The following is an 18,066-nucleotide window of genomic DNA, read 5'->3' on the forward strand; positions in this document are numbered from 1 at the left end:
GGGTGCTAAAGATCAATTCCTTCGAGAAAAAGAAAAGGACCAACGGCCAAGTTTGACCCAATCTGTTAAATTAGGAGTACAGAGATATTTATAATATAAAAATAAAAAGTAGAAAAGACTTCGGAGCCAAGAAAGACAGCCTGGCTTCTTTATTTTTTATTTTTATTTTTCCTAATCCAAAGACAGCCTGGCTTTACTCTTGAGAGTGGTCCGGGCTTCGGGTAGCTTCTCGAGGGACATTTGACGCAAGCAACGACGCCATTACAAAGCGCCACGTGAGAAAATATCTACTGGAGTGGAGAAGCGTATAAATATCTCTGAAGCTCCTTCCGAATTAACGTTTTTGTGTTTCTCTACCCTGGAAAGCTTAGAGTACACCACATCTGCAAACAAACCGCGCACTGAATAAAGAAAGATCACGATCATAAGCGGTGGTGGGTTTCTTCGATGGCCGTGTCGTCGGATGCTACCATTACGAGGTTGGTTGATTTGAACATTTCCTTTTTCATTTCATTGGTTTTGCTTTTAGTTTTTTTTTTTTTTTTTTTGGTTGGGGGGTTAGCGGCTTCGATTAGGGATTCCTGATTTGTGTTCTTAGTTGGTTTTATTCTGGGAAGGTTCGGGACTTCGGTGGAAAAAAGGGTTTTGGATTGTGTGGGGCTTAGGATTTTCGTTGAATTTGGGAATCAATTGGTCTTCTATCTGGGTAGAGTACTACAGGTTTGCATTTGGAAATCGTAAAATAAAAATTCGAGAAATTGGAGCCGAATGAAGTCTTAGATTTTGTGCAAAACTGGCCTACTGTTTGTGGGGAATAACTAATAGGTTTTTTGCTCTGATGCGAACTACTTTTGATATTAAGCTATATCTTTATAAGTTAAGTCACTGCATTTCTTTGTTGAATTTATTTATTTTTTATTGAGTTTTTCTTCCAATGGTAGTGCAGATTCTGACAGTCCCACATTCGGAATAATAACTTTGTTACTTGATTGTTGCTTCTGCTGTGCAATACTATAGCCTAGATTCTGTGAATAGAGTTCTGCAAAAATAAGGTGCTAATATGACGTCTTTTTCGTTGAAATATTCCAGGAAGGGGAAGTCGCGTATGGGGCGAGATGGATGTTTGTCCGTGGCTGAGACCCTCTCCAAGTGGAAAGAACAGACCGCCCAGCTTGATTCTTGCAACGATAAACCCATTGGTAGAGCTCCGGCTATTGGGTCGAAGAAGGGATGTATGAAAGGAAAGGGAGGGCCTGAGAACTCGAAATGTGATTACAGAGGAGTTCGGCAGAGGACATGGGGTAAGTGGGTTGCAGAAATTCGGCAGCCAAACAAAGGGAAAAGGCTTTGGCTTGGTACTTATGCTAATGCAGTTGAAGCTGCGTTTGCTTATGATGACGCTGCAAAGGCAATGTATGGTTCTCGTGCCCGCCTCAATTTTCCGGGTTGTTGTTCAGTCACCACTTCATCAGGAACTTGTGCGGAAGCAACTCCATCAGGCTCTGATTCTACGACTACATTCAACCACTCCGGGGTCTGTGCAGCCGAAGAAATAGATGTGAAGCCTCTTATCCCAAATTTGAGAAATGAGAGTGGGGAAGTTGAATCAAGAATGTGTAGTCGGCTAGCTGCAGTACCTGAAGCTGCCATGCCGAATAGGATGTCACAGTCAGAAGCAAAGGATGAACCCTGCGACATCAAACCGGGATTTACTGACATTTCAAACTTTCATTGGGAGGATGGACAGGATTATTCTGCGAGGCCAGAAGCAAAGGATGATCTCCATGACATCAAACAGGAAGCTAGTGGCGTTGGGAATTGTTATTGGGATGGTGGACATGATTATTCTATGGATGAAATGTGTGATTTGGATGAACTTAGGGGGCTCCTAGACAATAGTCCTCTATGTAACATGGAATCGATACTGGGTTTGGGTTTCGATGATGGCCAACTGGGGTCCTCGATGGCAGCCCCTGAAAGGAACCAATATTGGGGGCAGCCAGTAGATCTGCCATACCAGTTCTAGAATTTAGATTCCAAAGTTGATGTCAAGTCTGAATAATGTGGAGTGAACAACTAATTCCAATTCCAGAGTTGCCTTTGACTTCTTGCAATAAGATAGTCAGTCAGGATCACTATTAGAATGATGGATGGGTACTGGATAAACTTGATTTGGGATGATGAGATTTCTGACTGTGAGAGCTGATAATTCTTGTTTGTTTTGATAAATTTGTTTGATATGCAGACTTGAGACTTGTATTCTTTAATACTACCAACCGTTAGAGATGGTGGTCTACTTGTAATTAACTATCAATAGAAATACAGCATGTGTAAATAAACTAACTATATATATTCATTCCGTAGTCATATGTACATGCACAGAAATCAAGAAAGACAAATCTTGAAATCTCCTTTTTCTTCAATTTTCTACTCTCCCCTTCTCTGGTTTTCTTCTCTGTTTTACATGGTATCAGATTTTTCTTTCAACAATGGCGTCTTCTTCTTCCGCTTCTTCCATTGTTAATCCAAATGATAATTCTTCTACACCCTGCTTCCTACTTTCTCCATCATGGAGATAATCTTGGTCTTAGTCTTGTCACTCAAGTTCTCTCGGGTGAAAATTATCACACATGGAGTCCATCTATACGCATGGCTTTATCGGCCAAGAATAAACTCTCATTTATTAACCCTAAGGGATTGGCCTAAGTGATGAACGTATTGGTTTTAGGATATTACTCCCTTCAAAGTCAAGGTTCAACACCTCATGGGTATAAACAATCCTTTGGGACCACATTTTCTGGTGAAAAGTTAGCGATTTAACTAATTTCGTGTATGGAAACTTTCGAAGGTGCGGTGCACGGGATCGGGATTTATTTTGTACTTGTGGGTTTGAAGGGCCTTGCCTTGGAGAGGTTTCCAACATAAATAAAAATAAAAATAATAAAAATAAAAATAAAAATAAAATAAACTCTCATTTATTAATGGTTCTTTGCAGTTTCTAGCAGATTCTTCTGATGCTTTCCATTAAGCTTGGTTACGCTGCAATGATATGATCCTATCGTGGTTGCTAAATTCTGTACCAAAAGAGATTGCTGCTAGTTGTATCTTCATTTGTACTACCAAAGATCTCTGTAAAAATGTTTTTCTCAACAAAATGCTTCTCGCATTTTCTAATTGCAAAAATTACTTGGTTCTCTGCAACAAGGTGATCTTTCTGTAACCTCTTATCTCACTCAACTCAAAACCCTATGGGACAAATTGATGGTCTATCATCCTATTCCTACTTGTGGTTGTGTTTCTAATTGTCGATGTGGGGTTGTTAAAGCTTTTATTGAGTGCCACAATGAAGAATATGTCGTGTGTTTCTTGACTAGTCTCAGTGATTCTTTCTCTATTGTTCGGGATCAGATCCTTCTTATGGATCCTCTCTCTCTCATTACTCCGTGTTTTTTCTTTGATTCTACAAGTTGAAAGACAACGTGCTATCTTACCTGTTCTTGTACCTAGTCTTGAAGTTGCTGCCTTGATCAATGTTCAACCAACAATCAACTCCCGGGTTCAATCACGACCTCAACGTAATAATTAGAAACCCAAACCTCTTCGCAGCCACTTTGGTATGACTGGCCACACCAAAGAAAAGTGTTACAAACTTCATGGTTACCCGTGTGGCTTCAAGATGAATAAACATTGGCTTAATTCCGTTTCTGGTTGCCAACCATCCGAGTTACCTTTCAATTCACAAGAGCCTCAAGTTGCTGAGTTCCCTCAATTTCCTTTTACTCAAGAACAGTACCAACAACTCTTATCCATGATTGAGAGTCATAAATCTTCTGCTAATACTCCCATGGTTAATCTTGTAGGTAGTTCCTCTCATCATAATATCGAATCTATTCTTGGTCAATCAGGTATAATTGCTTCTTCTTTCGTTCTTTCTTCATTGAAACATAATTTTTTTCATAATTCTTCTTTCATTACTTGGATTATTGATACGAGTGCTACTGAGCACATGGTTTATTCTATTCAATTTTTCCAATCTTTCTCAGTTGTTACCTCCATGTTTATTACCCTTCTAACTGGTCTTAAAGTTCCTGTCTCACAAATTGGTTCTGTTAAGCTTTCTAAATCTTTAATCTTGAATAATGTCCTTTGCATCCTCTCTTTCTCATTCAATCTCTTATATGCCAGTAAGTTGGTTAATTGTAACACTTGTTCCCTAATCTTTCTTGCTCAATTTTATTTTATCGAGGACCTATACCAATAGAAGAAGATTGGGTTGTGTAAAGTAAAAAGTGGCCTATATTACTTGTTGTCTCCATCAGCTTCTTCAAACTCAGTTGTATCTTCAAACACAATTCATGTAAACATTGTTTCTGTAAATACTACTCACATAAACAACACTTTTGTACCTACTCATGTAAACACTGTTTCTTTTGATTTGTGGCATTGTCGTTTAGGTCACACTTCTCATACTAAACAATTGTTACTGCACAAACAATGTCCTTCAATAAAATTTTTTCATTCTAATTGTGATGTTTGTCATTATGCTAAACAATCTCGTTTATCTTTTCCAATTAGTTCTTCATCTACCACTTGTCCATTTCACATTATTCATTGTGTTATTTGGGGCCCTTTTTCCACACCAACTTTGGAAGGTTTTCATTATTTCCTCACTATTATAGATGACTTCACTAGAACCACTTGGGTTTTCCTTCTCAAAGTCAAATCAGATGTTCAATCTAAGTTGCTTTCCTTTATTTCTTTGATTGAAAATCAATATCACAAAACCATGAAAGTCCTATATAGCGATAATGATTTAGAATTCAACATGCATTCTTTTTATTCTTCCAAAGGCATTATTCATCAACGTAGTTGTGTTGCCACTCCACAACAAAATGGTATAATAAAACGCAAACATAGGCAGCTTCTTGAAGTGGCCAGAGCTATATGCTTTCAATCCAATTTACGCCTTAAATTTTGGGGGGGATTGCATTCTCACTGCTACTTATATCATAAACAGACTTCCTACTCATTTTCTATCAAATAAATCCCCTTATGAAATGCTTCACTCATCTCCTCCTTCATATTCTCACATTCAGGTATTTGGGTGTTTGTGTTATGCCACCACATTGTATGCTAATCGATCTAAGTTTGATTCTTGTGCTCTAAAGTATAGTTTTCTTGGATATCCATTTGTTATCAAAGGATATAAACTTTTTGACTTATACACTAACTCCATATTTCTTTCTAGAGATGTTATTTTCTATGAACATTTGTTCTCCTTTAAACCTGACTCTTCCTTAGATGAGACATTCATCAATGCATCTAACCTCACAGACTCTCTTGATTATCTTGTTCTTCCTACACTTATCAATGAGTCTGACCTCCCATACTCTTTTGTTGATAATACACCTAATCTTACAAACTTTGTTGATGAACTCCCACTTCAAATAGAAACAAATACTGCCATTCCACAAGTCAGAAAGTCATCTCGGGTTAAGCATCCTCCTTCATACTTACAGCAATATCATTGTAACTTGCTACAATCTATTTCTACCCTTCTTGTTTCTTCTATGGCTACTGCTACTGGTAAGCACAATTATTCTCTTTACTCCATTTCTAGTTTTTTATCATATGACAAACTTTCTTTTGCACATCGTGCTTTCACTCTTAGTTTGTCATTAAACTTTGAATCCAAATTCTATCATCAAGTTGTCCAATATCCTCATTGGCGCAAAACTATGGTAGAAGAGTTGACTGCTCTTAAGGCAAATCATACATGGGAACTCACAACTTTACCTCCTAATAAACATCTCATTGGAAGTAAATGGGTGTTTAAAATCAATTACAATTTATATGGTTCAATCGAAAGATATAAAGCCTGACTTATTGCCAAGGGTTACACCCAACAAGAAGGTCTTGACTACTTGGATACCTTCTCTCCAGTTGCCAAGTTAACTTCTATACGTTGTCTATTGGTTGTTGCTACAATGTATAATTGGAACTTACATCAACTTGATATAAATAATGCATTTCTCCATGGGTCATTAGATGAAGAAGTTTATATGAAACTACCACTTAGTTATGGTAGCAAGGGGGAGACTCGACTATGTAGATTAGTTAAGTTTCTCTAAGGACTTAAACACTTAAACAGACATCTAAGCAGTGGTTTTACTCAGTTGTGGATTCACTCAGTCCAAGTGTGACTATTATTTGTTCACAAAGATAACAGATTCTTCCTTTATTATATTGCTGGCTTTTGTAAATGATATCATTGTTGCTAGCAATGATTTACAATCAGTACAAGATTTCAAAGTTTATCTCCACAATCAGTTCTAGATAAAAGACTCTGGGAATCTTAAATATTTCATGGGTTCGAAACTGGCACGTACAAGAAAAGGCATATCTTTATGCCAAAGGCATTATGCACTAGAACTTCTCAGTGTTGCAAGTCTGCTTGCTTGTAAACCAGTACAAGTTCTTATGGAACCCAATCTTAGATTAAAGAAATCAGATGAAGATCTCTTGGTTGATCCTACAAGTTACAAGAGACTTATAGGAAGATTGTTATACTTGACCATTACACGACCAAATTTAGCTTTAGTTGTAAATAACTTGAGTCAATTTATGGATAATTTTATGGACAAGTCTGCTGCTATACATTTAGATGTTGCAAATAAGATTTTACATTATGTGAAGAATAGTGCAGGGAAAGGTATATTTTTCTCTAAAAAATCCACTCTATATTTGAAATGTTTTTCATATTTAGATTGGGACACATGCCCATATACTAGAAGATCAGTCATTGGATTTTGTATATTTCTTGGTGATTTACTTATCTCCTGAAAATTCAAGAAACAAAATTCTATATCACGACCATCTCCAAAGGCTAAGTATCGAGCTCTTGTATCAAGTGCTTGTGAGATCACATGGTTGGTTTCTTTGCTGAAGGATCTTGGTGTAACACATTCCTCTCCAGCTGTATTGTACTGTGACAGTAAGACAACATTACCGATAGCAGCAAATCCAGTATTTCATGAGAGAAAAAAGTAAATAGAAATTGATTTTCATCTTGTTAGAGAAAAGCTACAATCAGGGCTCATTTGTACACTGGATGTGTCGTCTCAACATCAAATAACAAACATACTTACAAAAGCATTACCTGTTAGACAATTCTCCTATCTCTTCTCCAAGATGAGAATCATGAACATTCATTTCACATTTTGAGGGAGAGTGTTAAAGATGACGTAGTCTACTTGTAATTAACTAACAATAGAAATACAACACGTGTAAATAAACTAACTATATATATTCATTCAGTAGTCAATCAAGAAAGACGCGAATCTTGAAGTCTCATTTTTCTACAGTTTTCTACTTTCCCTTCTCTAGTTTTCTTCTCTCTGTTTTATACTAAGTTAATTCTCTATAAATTCTTAGATTGGGGAATTAAGCCTAACCGTTGTTCCAATTGTGAAAACACACCATCAAAAGATAAAATTAGTTTGATAACCATTGGTCCAGTTTACTACATAGTTGTTTGTTTTATAACCGGTCGTCCTTACTTTATTTAATTTTCCTTAATTTTTGGGCAGCTAGGTTGAGATACTAAATCCCTTAATTTATTGTTGAATTTCAATAAATAATTGGTAATATTAGTACTATATATTATATGAAATAGAATATTCTACATAATATTATCTTTTTCAATGATACTTGAGATTTACATGATGGTCTATGGAGCTTTCCACATAAAATAGCAGTTGTCTCGAATTGAGGAAAAACATCGAGGGGATACTTACATGAAAGTCATGTGTATGTAAATTGCTCGGCAAAAATGGTGTCATACGGCAATTTCAATAGTATATTTTTTTTATTGCAGCGAAATTTTAAAGTTTTGCGGCATTTCTTGGTTGCCGCAAAAACCATTACAAGAAAATTGGTTTTTATTTTTTATTTTTTTTGCGACCAATTCTTTTGCGACAATTTTAATTTTATCGCAAAAAGTCAATTTTTTGCATTTCCCTCATTTTATTTCCGACGGGTAAAAATTTGTTGTTAAAAATAACTTTTTATGACCAAATTAAAATTATCATCGCAAATAATTTGAGCAGAAATTGTCACAAAGCATTTATAAACAGTTCAACATGGATGCACTTCCGCCCTCTATCAAAAATTAAATTACCCCCAAAGCATATATATATATATATATTTATATGAGTTAGATATTGTTCTAAAGTGTGTAAATTCCGTAAACTTTATTTGAAAAAAAGTAAGATCCACTATTAAAAAAATAAAATTTTGATATATGTCTCAAATTTACTTACTTTCTTTAAAAATAGTGTACAAAGTTTACACTCCTTAAGATTGTAAATATTATTTATAAATATGTATATATATATTGTGTGTCAGATGTTAATTATATGTGAAGTTTTCTGTACAAAACAATTTACATATTACATGACTTTCATGTTACTTTTTTTTATCTATAACGAGGTGATATTGTTAATCAATTTTTTAATTGTCTTTTAGAAAAGTATAAAGAAATAATCTAAAAGTGATGAAAATATTTATATTTATATTATGAGATAAAAGTGTACTTCTGTAAAATTAATTTTACCCTCTATCTATTACATACTTACAACCTCATGCATATATAAATATTACTAGAATAATACTAGTTAGTCTCCTCATTTTGCTCCCTCAAAGTTATTGCTACCGCTTTGATTTCTTTTTAAATGATTAAAAAAGTTATAACTAGTGCATTTGTATAGTTTTTATAACATTTAGAAAAAATAAAAAATACACAAAAAATGAATTTAAACTAATGGGAGCTTCCTGGGGGGGGGGGGGGGGGGGGGGGGGGGGGGGCATACTCCATACATGTATAATCCATGCATGCATTAACACTACTTATAGATATATATATATATATTATATATTGTAAGAAGATTTTTTCCACTTCACAAAGCTCACTGAGCCTCGGCCCAATACCATGCTCAAAGGCCACCAAGTCCGTATAGGGGGCGAAACAGCTACCAGGAAAAGTTGTCGAGCAGTCGACAAGACAAGTCAGTTAGACAATCTGCGGCCGCATTCAGAACCCAGAGAATTTCATAGAGCGCAGCGGGAAATGCAGAAGGCCCTCGATCCATCGGTATTAGACCATCTACGGCTCACAAGGGATGAACACAAGGCCAGGAAGCCACACCGCATTAATTGCGCCACTACTAGACTACACGCCACATTTATGGTGCCGTCGCAGAAGCCACACCGCATTAAAAGATTCTGACAGCATAAACAACAGAAAAGGCACGACCTCTGTAAGGAAAAGGACGATCTTCACCTCCCCCAACCCACGATATAAATAGCAATCTCTAGATACGAGAAAGCTCTCTGATCCCTATAATCCTTTACTTATTTACAAATTTTCAAGAACACTTACTAACTTTAGTATTAGAGACTTCCTAGCCCCAAGGCCGTCCTCCCCAAGTTATATTTTCACTTGTCTTTTGCAAACCCGTTTTGGAAGACTAGAGTTGTCGGAACCTGGCCCAAAAATGTGCGAAACATCATGTTAACATATATATTGCTTAGAAAGAAAAAACTCTATATATATATATATTATATAACAGAACCGCTTCACAACGGTCAGACTGCAAATCCCACAAAAATAGCCCTTCATTCAATTTAAGTCATGTAAGAAAAAAACACTGAAAGAGAAATACACTCCACCACAAAGAATCAAGGTCTTATGTATGCTAACCCCTTTCTCATTTGCACCGCCTTCTGCCCTTCTCTTCCTCGCTGCTCTCTGTGCACCACCCTCAGTCCGACGCCGACGTAAGTATTCTTCCCACCCAAACTCCAGTTCGCCACTGTCAAGCTCTTGAACCGGATTTTCCACTGGTTCTCCTCCTACTACTAGTTCAACATCACCAAGATCGACAAAGTCAACACAAACGAGCTCTACAACACCGTCCAGCTCTACCTCAGCTCTTCCGTCTCCATCACCAGTAGCCGCCTCAGCCTCACCCACTCCCTAAACTCAAGTGCCATCACCTTTGGCCTCTCCAACAATGAAAGCATCGTCGACACCTACAACGGCATCACCATTCTCTGGGAACACATTGTCACGCAAAGGCAAGCTCAAACCTTCTTATAGCGTCCTTTACCAGAAGAGAAACGAGGCTTCACTCTCTGACTCACGAAGCTGCTGATGAAGACGAGCTCCAAGTCCATAATTGTCATCGAGGACATAAATTGCTCTCTAAGTTTGACTCGGGTGAAATGCGAGGTGGGGGTTGTGGCTCAGGTGATGATGGTGGGAATAATACGATTACGCTCTCGGGATTGTTAAATTTTACAAACGGGTTATGGTCTTGCTGAGGGAGCGAGAGGATTTTTGTGTTCACCACGAACCACATTGAGAAGCTTGACTCGATGAAAAATTTGACTTAATATCTCTGGAAACGGATTAAACAGAGTAAATTAACTTTTTTGGTCCATTTTCATTGCTTCCCAGCTACATATTCTATCAATTTTAATTCAATTTTTTTTTTCAATGCAAAGGGGAAGTTCTGGGTTTGAGTTTGAACCAATGGTTTGCTTCTTTTCTTTTTAACAATATCGTTTTGAAAACCAGAATAGCGAAATCTGAGTTCCAAAATGGCTGTTGTCGTGCATGCTGCTGTTCCTTTGCATCTTTGTTCTCATCCTCGTCGCCTTTGGTCTCTTCTACCTCTGGTTTCAATTGAGACACCTAGTTTTTCACCTGCAATCAGCTTCGATGGGCTGAAATCAACTTCAAGGGGATGCAAGGGGTAAGGGGATTCAATCACGAAGAAGAGTTTGCACTTTTCTTATGTGGTGCTGTTGAAGATAAGTGTGATGGAAGTCTTAGATATCACTGTGTGATTGGGAGGTTATTATTTAGCTAATAGCAGCCGGACCGGTCCTAATGATTTCTCGTTATATAATAACTGCTGCCCTCCATAATAGAAGCATATATATATATACCAATAATAATGCAAGCAGTTACCAATCAAGTGTAACCACGTGCCTACCGCGTTCTCTGTAACCCCTGAAGCCACGAAGTCATTATTTTCTTCTGGTGGATATTAACTTCCTCCGGCCTGCATGCTCGATCTCGTGATCTTGTACTTAAGGTTCATGCATTACCCACGTCTTCTTCAAAGCATATACTTCAGAATAATACTATAATCCAATTCCCCTACCATGTGGGAAATGATATTCTCACGTACAAGAGACTCTCCACCGATTGACTTTTTTTTTTTGTTTACTTAATGATTAATTAAAAAATATTTTTTAATGAGTTTATGATTTTTTTAATGTTTAATAAGAAATTTTAAAAACTGTTTAAGAAAAAAATTAACTTCTTGGTAGACAATATATTAATGCAACGCGGCGGCGGCGGCCTGTCCGTACGTGTGTAGTACAGTGATTAAAAGTTTCTTGTGTCGATGTCTACTCTTATTGTATGATAAAGGCATGAGAGTGTCGAGACTCAAAACACAGTACTATTGTAGGATTCATATATTATTACTTATAAATAAAAGAACATATTAATACTGTTTATACTAATTTGCAATTAATTACGTGTCAATACGTCTAACATTGAGGTAGAATTTTTAGGAAAGTAAAATAGTTAACATATATATATATATATATATATATATATATATATAGCTCATAGCAGCAAAGAGATTAATACAAATCACGCATGGATTATTTATTAAGAAACTAATTCATCACATAGATGCATGGTGAATCACTTTAATTTGAAGCAGCTACACAGATTGGTCAGAAAACACGAAGATCATCAACTGCTTGCACACGAGTCTTGCTAGCTAGCAGCTTAGAGAGCTAGCACACAATTAATTGATAATTATTTGACATTAACCATCAACAATCTTTTTTTTTTTTTTTAAATTAATTTTTCTGAATTTTTAAGAAGATATATATGTTTGTTGTTGATGATTATCAAATAAATATAATTGTGTTATCATTTTTCTTAAGACGCAGATATCAACTCCACCAAATTACTGAAATCTCGTGTAGCACTGCCACCGGGGCTAGCAGCCTTGTGTACAATATCTTCGAGGGATTGGGCCTTCTCCCTCATCTCCTTACCTATTTTATGATCCAGGATGAGTTCCAAGCTCTTAAGCAAACCACCCTTTGTGAGTTTTCCACCCTCTACTATGAGACCAATCTTCCATACTTCCTCTACCATCCGTCCAGTCATTCGTTGGTCACCGAAGAACGGCCGGCCGATCATCGGTACTCCAAATACCATACTCTCGTACACAGAGTTGCAACCACAGTGCGTCACGAAGACACCTATCGAAGTATGTGCAAGCACTTGTGTTTGATTCGTCCATGCCACTATTTTTCCTTGCGAGCTTGTCTTTTCAAGAAACTTTCCGGGCAGGAGTTCCTTCATGTTATCCATGAGAGACCAAAGAAATGGAATCCCACTCGCTTCCAGTGCCTCGGCAATTGCTGTTAACTCTTTATGGGGTAAGTAAGCCGTAGTTCCAAAGCTAACATAAGCGACCGACCTAGCTTTCCTCTCATCCAACCACGACAGGCACCCCGTTAAATCCGAGCTCGACGGTGGCAATGGCGGTGGTGGCAACGATATGGTGAGAAAGCCCACGTTAAGCACCTTTCCGAACTTCGTTTCTAGATCCTGATTGAGAAGAGGAGGGTTTAGCTCTTCACAGAAGTTCATTACTACGGCAGTAGCTCGTGGTAGCACCAATCCAGTTTGGGCCAGCGCGCGTGAGAAAAGTGACTCTTCTTGATTCTCCGGTACCAGCACCTCCTCCGGCAAGTCGGAAACACGCATTGATGACAGCCCTGGAATGAATTCCAGGGTTCCATCTTCATCTTCACGTCTAGCTCCAGCCCCAACGTAATTACAGGAGTAACGCTTGCGGAGAAGGTCGGTGTAAACATGAGAAGAGAGTGAGGAGGGCAAAGCGAGCCAAACCGGGATCCATGCAGCATGAAAAGACTCCGCCACGTCCCCAGCAAATGTCAGGAATGCATCGGAGAACAAGTAGGAGATACTCTTCCCAGTCTCCGCGACTGCCGCCTCTATCCCCTTTTTGACGTTGTCGGCCGGGGAGTCATTGAGAAAAAGTTCCACTACCTCCAGTGGATTTTGAGAAAGCACATGACCCGCCGGTATGCCATCGTCGAGATCATAGGCTTTTATGTTGGGCGGAAAGGTGACGTCGGCTTTTGCAGCGGAGAAGAGTGAGTGGTTGGACTTGGCAGTGTTTATGAAAGAGAACCGAACGTCAGGGGCAGCGTGTGCTAATTTGCGAACCAGATTCAGAAGCGGCGCTGGATGGCTGCCGAATGGGAAAGGCAACACCGCCACATGCTTTTGCGGGGTCTTTTCTGTGAGCGACATGATCTCAAACCTGCCCGGCCTGGATGTAGGTCTTTAATCGAGCGAGGGATCAAGCGAGGAATGCTCAATGCTGATCTAAATTCTAATACGTAACTTGTTACAAAACGTTAACCATCCATCTTTACATATATACACAAAATGAACAAGGATCCTACGTTCCAACGTTCAATCAGCTGGCCGGTTGGTGCGAGTCATCATCTCAAAGTCTTCGAAGCGTAGGTGTACCTAACACCTGATTTCAAAACACTTCTCAGAGCATTTCAAAGCATTCCCGTCCCGTTCCTTCAAAAGTTACTATAATTTTGATAGAAAGCACATTTTCTAATTTTTTTTAAAATTTTACTCATTTTCTAAAAATCTGCTTACATCTCATTCCGTATCATTTTTTTATTATATTAAAATAATATTTCTCTATTTTTTTTCTCTCACTTCTATTTACAAACTTAACTATTCAATATTTTTTCTTATATTTTGAACTATTATTCTAGTGAATATTTTTTAAAAAAAATAAATTATTTCTTTGCGGGTATGATAATATTTTTAAAATTAATTTGTTTATATTTTCATAATTATTTAAATTATTTTTAAAATATTTTTTAAAACTATAATAAATATGAGTATCACAAAAAGTGTAAATGAGTGAAAAAAAATTATTTTATTTATTAGAATAAAATATTGATAAAAAATAATTTAGGAGATAGAGAATCACTGTTCATCTCCCAAACTTTTTCTCTAAAATAAGAATTCAGATGTAGGAGAGATTTTAACCAAATCTCTAAAATTAATTTTCCTCAAATTATAGGAAAAATGTACCTTTGCGGCACTAGCTAGGAATGCTCTAAGGTTTTGTTTGTTTAATTTCACAACTCCTCTCAATTCATTTTATCTCATTTTATCTAATCATTACATTTTTTTCAAATTTCTATACAAAATAAAATTAATAATTTAATTTTTTTAAATTTCAAAATAAAAATAATATTAAAAATATATATTGTAACAATATGTTATTCAACTTTTAACTTTAATCTTATCTCATCTGTAAAAAACCTTAATAATTAAGACAGAGCCTAAGGGGGACGATCATGTTTTCCTCTTAAATAGTCTATTTAAATACATTGCGACTGGGATCATGAATTTTTATATGATTTTAACTGCGCCAACAACACTACAAATTATATAATTATATATGTTTCGTCTTTATTAATTTACACTCCAAGCTGCAGCAAGCTGCCCGTATTCCAGTTCAAATACCTCCAGCATTCTTATCTTTTTATAAAATTTTGGGCATTTATTCTCACACATTTCATCCCCATGCATGGACTAGAAAGCTCCACGCATTACTGATGATGATGGATGCAACAATCGCTATCACTACTTTGGCTGAAAGTTTTTCCTAATCAATATTCTTCAAAAAATATTATTTATTGCAACTTTCAAACGGGACGTAAGCCTTCAGGCCAGAGACTTTGGCGGAAAGAAACACCTGCCCGGAAAGTAACACGTGCCACGGACCGCGCTGGTAGCTGGTTAAAGAAAATATTTCACGTCTCGATCTTCTCATATTTAATATAAGGAAACATACACGCCCAGAGACATAAATTTGATTTTGAATACTGTATTCTTAAATATTCTATAAATAATAATAATAAATAATAATATAATATTAAATGATAGTAACAAATATGTAAAAAATAATAATAAAATATTCTCAAAACTTTATTATCTAAACTAGGCCATAATGATAACAACTTATTAAATTTGTGGACAAAGTATATATGTCATTTATTTAAATAATAATATTTAATTTATAAAATTTGAATTTTTAAATTTATTTTTTAAATTAAATTATATTGTATAAACATTTTTTAGGTGAGGTTTGGATAGAGAGATAAGATAAGATAATTTTAGATGAAAGTTAAAAGTTGAATAAAATATTATTAGAAAAATATTTTTTAATATTTTTAATATTTTATTATTTTAAAAAATTGAATTATTAATTATATTTTATATATAAATTTAAAAAAATTATAATAATAAAATAAAATAAAATAAAATGAAATAAAATGATTTTTAATCCCAACCGAGCTTTAAATATATTCTAAACGTCGACTTGTGGGCCTGTGGCGTAGCTTCCTCCACGACCACGACGTACGGCGACCGAGCAAGTTTCTTTTCTTTCAAGCCATTAAATGCATGCTTTATTTTTCAAACAAAAATCTTAAACCTACCATTCGTAGGTGTTTAAAAGTAATTCAATTCTTGTAAGAAAGAATTCAATTCGTGTAAGAAAATACAGTGGAAAATATCGCACGGCTTATTAAATTGCTCTACAAATTTATTCACTTTAACAAATCTCAAGCGTCTCATCTTAGAATAATTCATAGTCTAAATACTATTTTAAGAGATAACAAAAAGAGAGAAGACTTTGTATTTTAGATGATCAACTGAGAGAGATTATATACAGTGACGGATCTACATATGGCTTGATAATTTCTTTAACCAGAATTTAAAATAGCTCTTAAATTTTATTCATAATTCGAAATTGGCCCCCAAGAAAATTGATAATTTCCTTATTTCCCATATGCTTTCTAAAATTTCAATATACATATAAATGTCTATTTCTAATTTTTTTTCCTCTAACCCCTAGTTTTGTGTAATTTTTATATATTATTTATTTTTAAGGATGTGGCCACATGACTAAAATTAAATTAAAACTAAGATTAGGAGAAATAATAAACTATTAACATTGACCCTAAAGTTTTTTACTATACAATGTTAAGTTTCTTAATATAGAATTCAAAGTGAAAATATCAGAAAAATCATTTAAGATTGATGATTTATATGAAAAATAGTAGAGATGATTTATCCTCTAAATTTCATTGAGCAAGGAAAAGTTTAGTTAAGGTTTCAATTGTAGTATTCTATGCTTAATGTGACACCAAAATAGATAGATTTTACATTAAATCTGATAAACTAGCTTAGATATTAGAATGAACGATGGCATTCTAAAAGATCACTTGATAGCTTATAAGAATAAAATAGTTTCTAAATATTTCATATTTACAAAAATAATAATGGATGAATATTATTCTATAAAATATTATCGTCAAAAATCTGAAGTAGACATTATTAAGTTGTGTTATTAAAATTTTATTTCTACGATATTTGGCAAATTATCAATATTTAATTTTATATATGATTTATAATTTTGTAATATTCCTTCGTTTTATATAAACATCTCGTACGATAGAAAAGTTAGCTCCTAAAATAAATTAGTGGTTATGACACCGGCTATATATAGCTCACCTCACGCGGCCCTTTACTATGTCATTTAAGTAGGATTATAAATGAACCAGTCTGTTCGATAGCCCGCTCGGTACTCGTTCGGTTAAACTCAAATTGAACTCGATTCGTGTAAAGAAAAGAAAAGAAAAGAAAAGAAAAAAAAAAAAAACTCATTCGTAAAAGCAGATACCCACTCGAATTGTAAATGACACATACCCAACAAAACTCGACTCGACTCAGCTAAGGCTCACTCGTTTATGCTCAAGTCGACTCGTTAGCTCGACTCAATTAAAACTCATTCATATATTGAAAAATATATATATATATATATACACATGTGTATATATACACACACATATATATGTAGTAACTAATAATATAACCATAACACTTTTATAATTAAATATATAATATATAATCTAATTACTTATGTCTATATAGTGAATATACTTCATAAGTATATTTTATAATTTGTATAATAATTAGTAGATAAAATTTAATAATTTCATATACTAGTATGTGGGAACTATATATGCAATAAATATATGCTATCATATTAAGTGTATGCATTAATAATATATGTAAGCATATAATATATTCTTATTTTGGATAAATATCAACTAGTTAGATATTAATTACTTATAAATTTTTTAAAATATAATGATTCAATAGAAGTTCTACTTGTTAGTTGTATAAATTTAATATTAGATTTTTTATTTTTTTTATTTTATTAGTTATTAAATCTTATTCAAAAAATAAATAAAAAATACACAGTTCGAGCTCAAGCTCGAGTTGAGCGTTTAGTTTATCGAGCCGAGCTCGAACAAAAAATAAAAAAAAATCTCGAGCTCAAGTATTTTGAGTCGAGCCGAGCTCGGCAAGCCAAAGACCGACTCAACTCGGCTAGATTACAGCCCTACATTTAAGTGGCAGTAACGCATTAAAGCCATGCGTTATACGTTACATTGCTTTGTAACGCATAGCAAGGGAGGGTTCTACCCACGTGGGCGCCCCTCCATCCGACAATTCTTATCACGTCTTGTCTCCTCCCCCTTTTTGTCTAAATAAATAAATAAATGCCGTTTAGTTTTTAAAATTTTATTATCCAAAATACACTTACATGGCATAACTTAAATCACTTTCATTTAAATAATTGAAAAATATACTATATCAAACTGTATAATTGAAAATGTAACACATCGCTTAATTAACTCTTGATTAACCCTTAAGTACTATAGATTAGGCTTTCAATTATGGGTTAATCACTTTCATTAAGGTTCCTAGTGAGATTAATATTAATGTTGGTACTTAGTGTTAATGAGCTAAGGATTAAAGAGGCA

The 18,066-nt window shown here is 35.1% G+C and overlaps 2 protein-coding genes across 2 annotated transcripts; one reads left to right on the forward strand and one right to left on the reverse strand.

The window, feature by feature from the left end:
* Nucleotides 1-218: 218 nt before the first annotated feature.
* LOC121255464 (dehydration-responsive element-binding protein 2C-like) lies at nucleotides 219-2,414 on the forward strand. The gene is made up of 2 exons (XM_041155810.1): nucleotides 219-479; nucleotides 1,090-2,414. Exons 1-2 carry the CDS (start codon nucleotides 448-450, stop codon nucleotides 2,024-2,026), a joined length of 969 nt encoding a protein of 322 aa, XP_041011744.1. The 5' UTR covers nucleotides 219-447; the 3' UTR covers nucleotides 2,027-2,414.
* A 9,307-nt stretch (nucleotides 2,415-11,721) lies between these two features.
* Nucleotides 11,722-13,551, reverse strand: LOC121255408 (anthocyanidin 3-O-glucosyltransferase 7-like). Its single transcript, XM_041155709.1, has 2 exons — nucleotides 12,029-13,551; nucleotides 11,722-11,869 (listed from the first exon to the last, which is right to left on the reverse strand). The coding sequence occupies exon 1, from the start codon at nucleotides 13,439-13,441 to the stop codon at nucleotides 12,029-12,031; it is 1,413 nt and encodes a 470-aa protein (XP_041011643.1). The 5' UTR covers nucleotides 13,442-13,551; the 3' UTR covers nucleotides 11,722-11,869.
* Between the last annotated feature and the right edge of the window lie 4,515 nt (nucleotides 13,552-18,066).

The sequence above is a fragment of the Juglans microcarpa x Juglans regia genome, chromosome 3D (assembly GCF_004785595.1).
Source record: "Juglans microcarpa x Juglans regia isolate MS1-56 chromosome 3D, Jm3101_v1.0, whole genome shotgun sequence".
Lineage (NCBI taxonomy): Eukaryota > Viridiplantae > Streptophyta > Magnoliopsida > Fagales > Juglandaceae > Juglans > Juglans microcarpa x Juglans regia.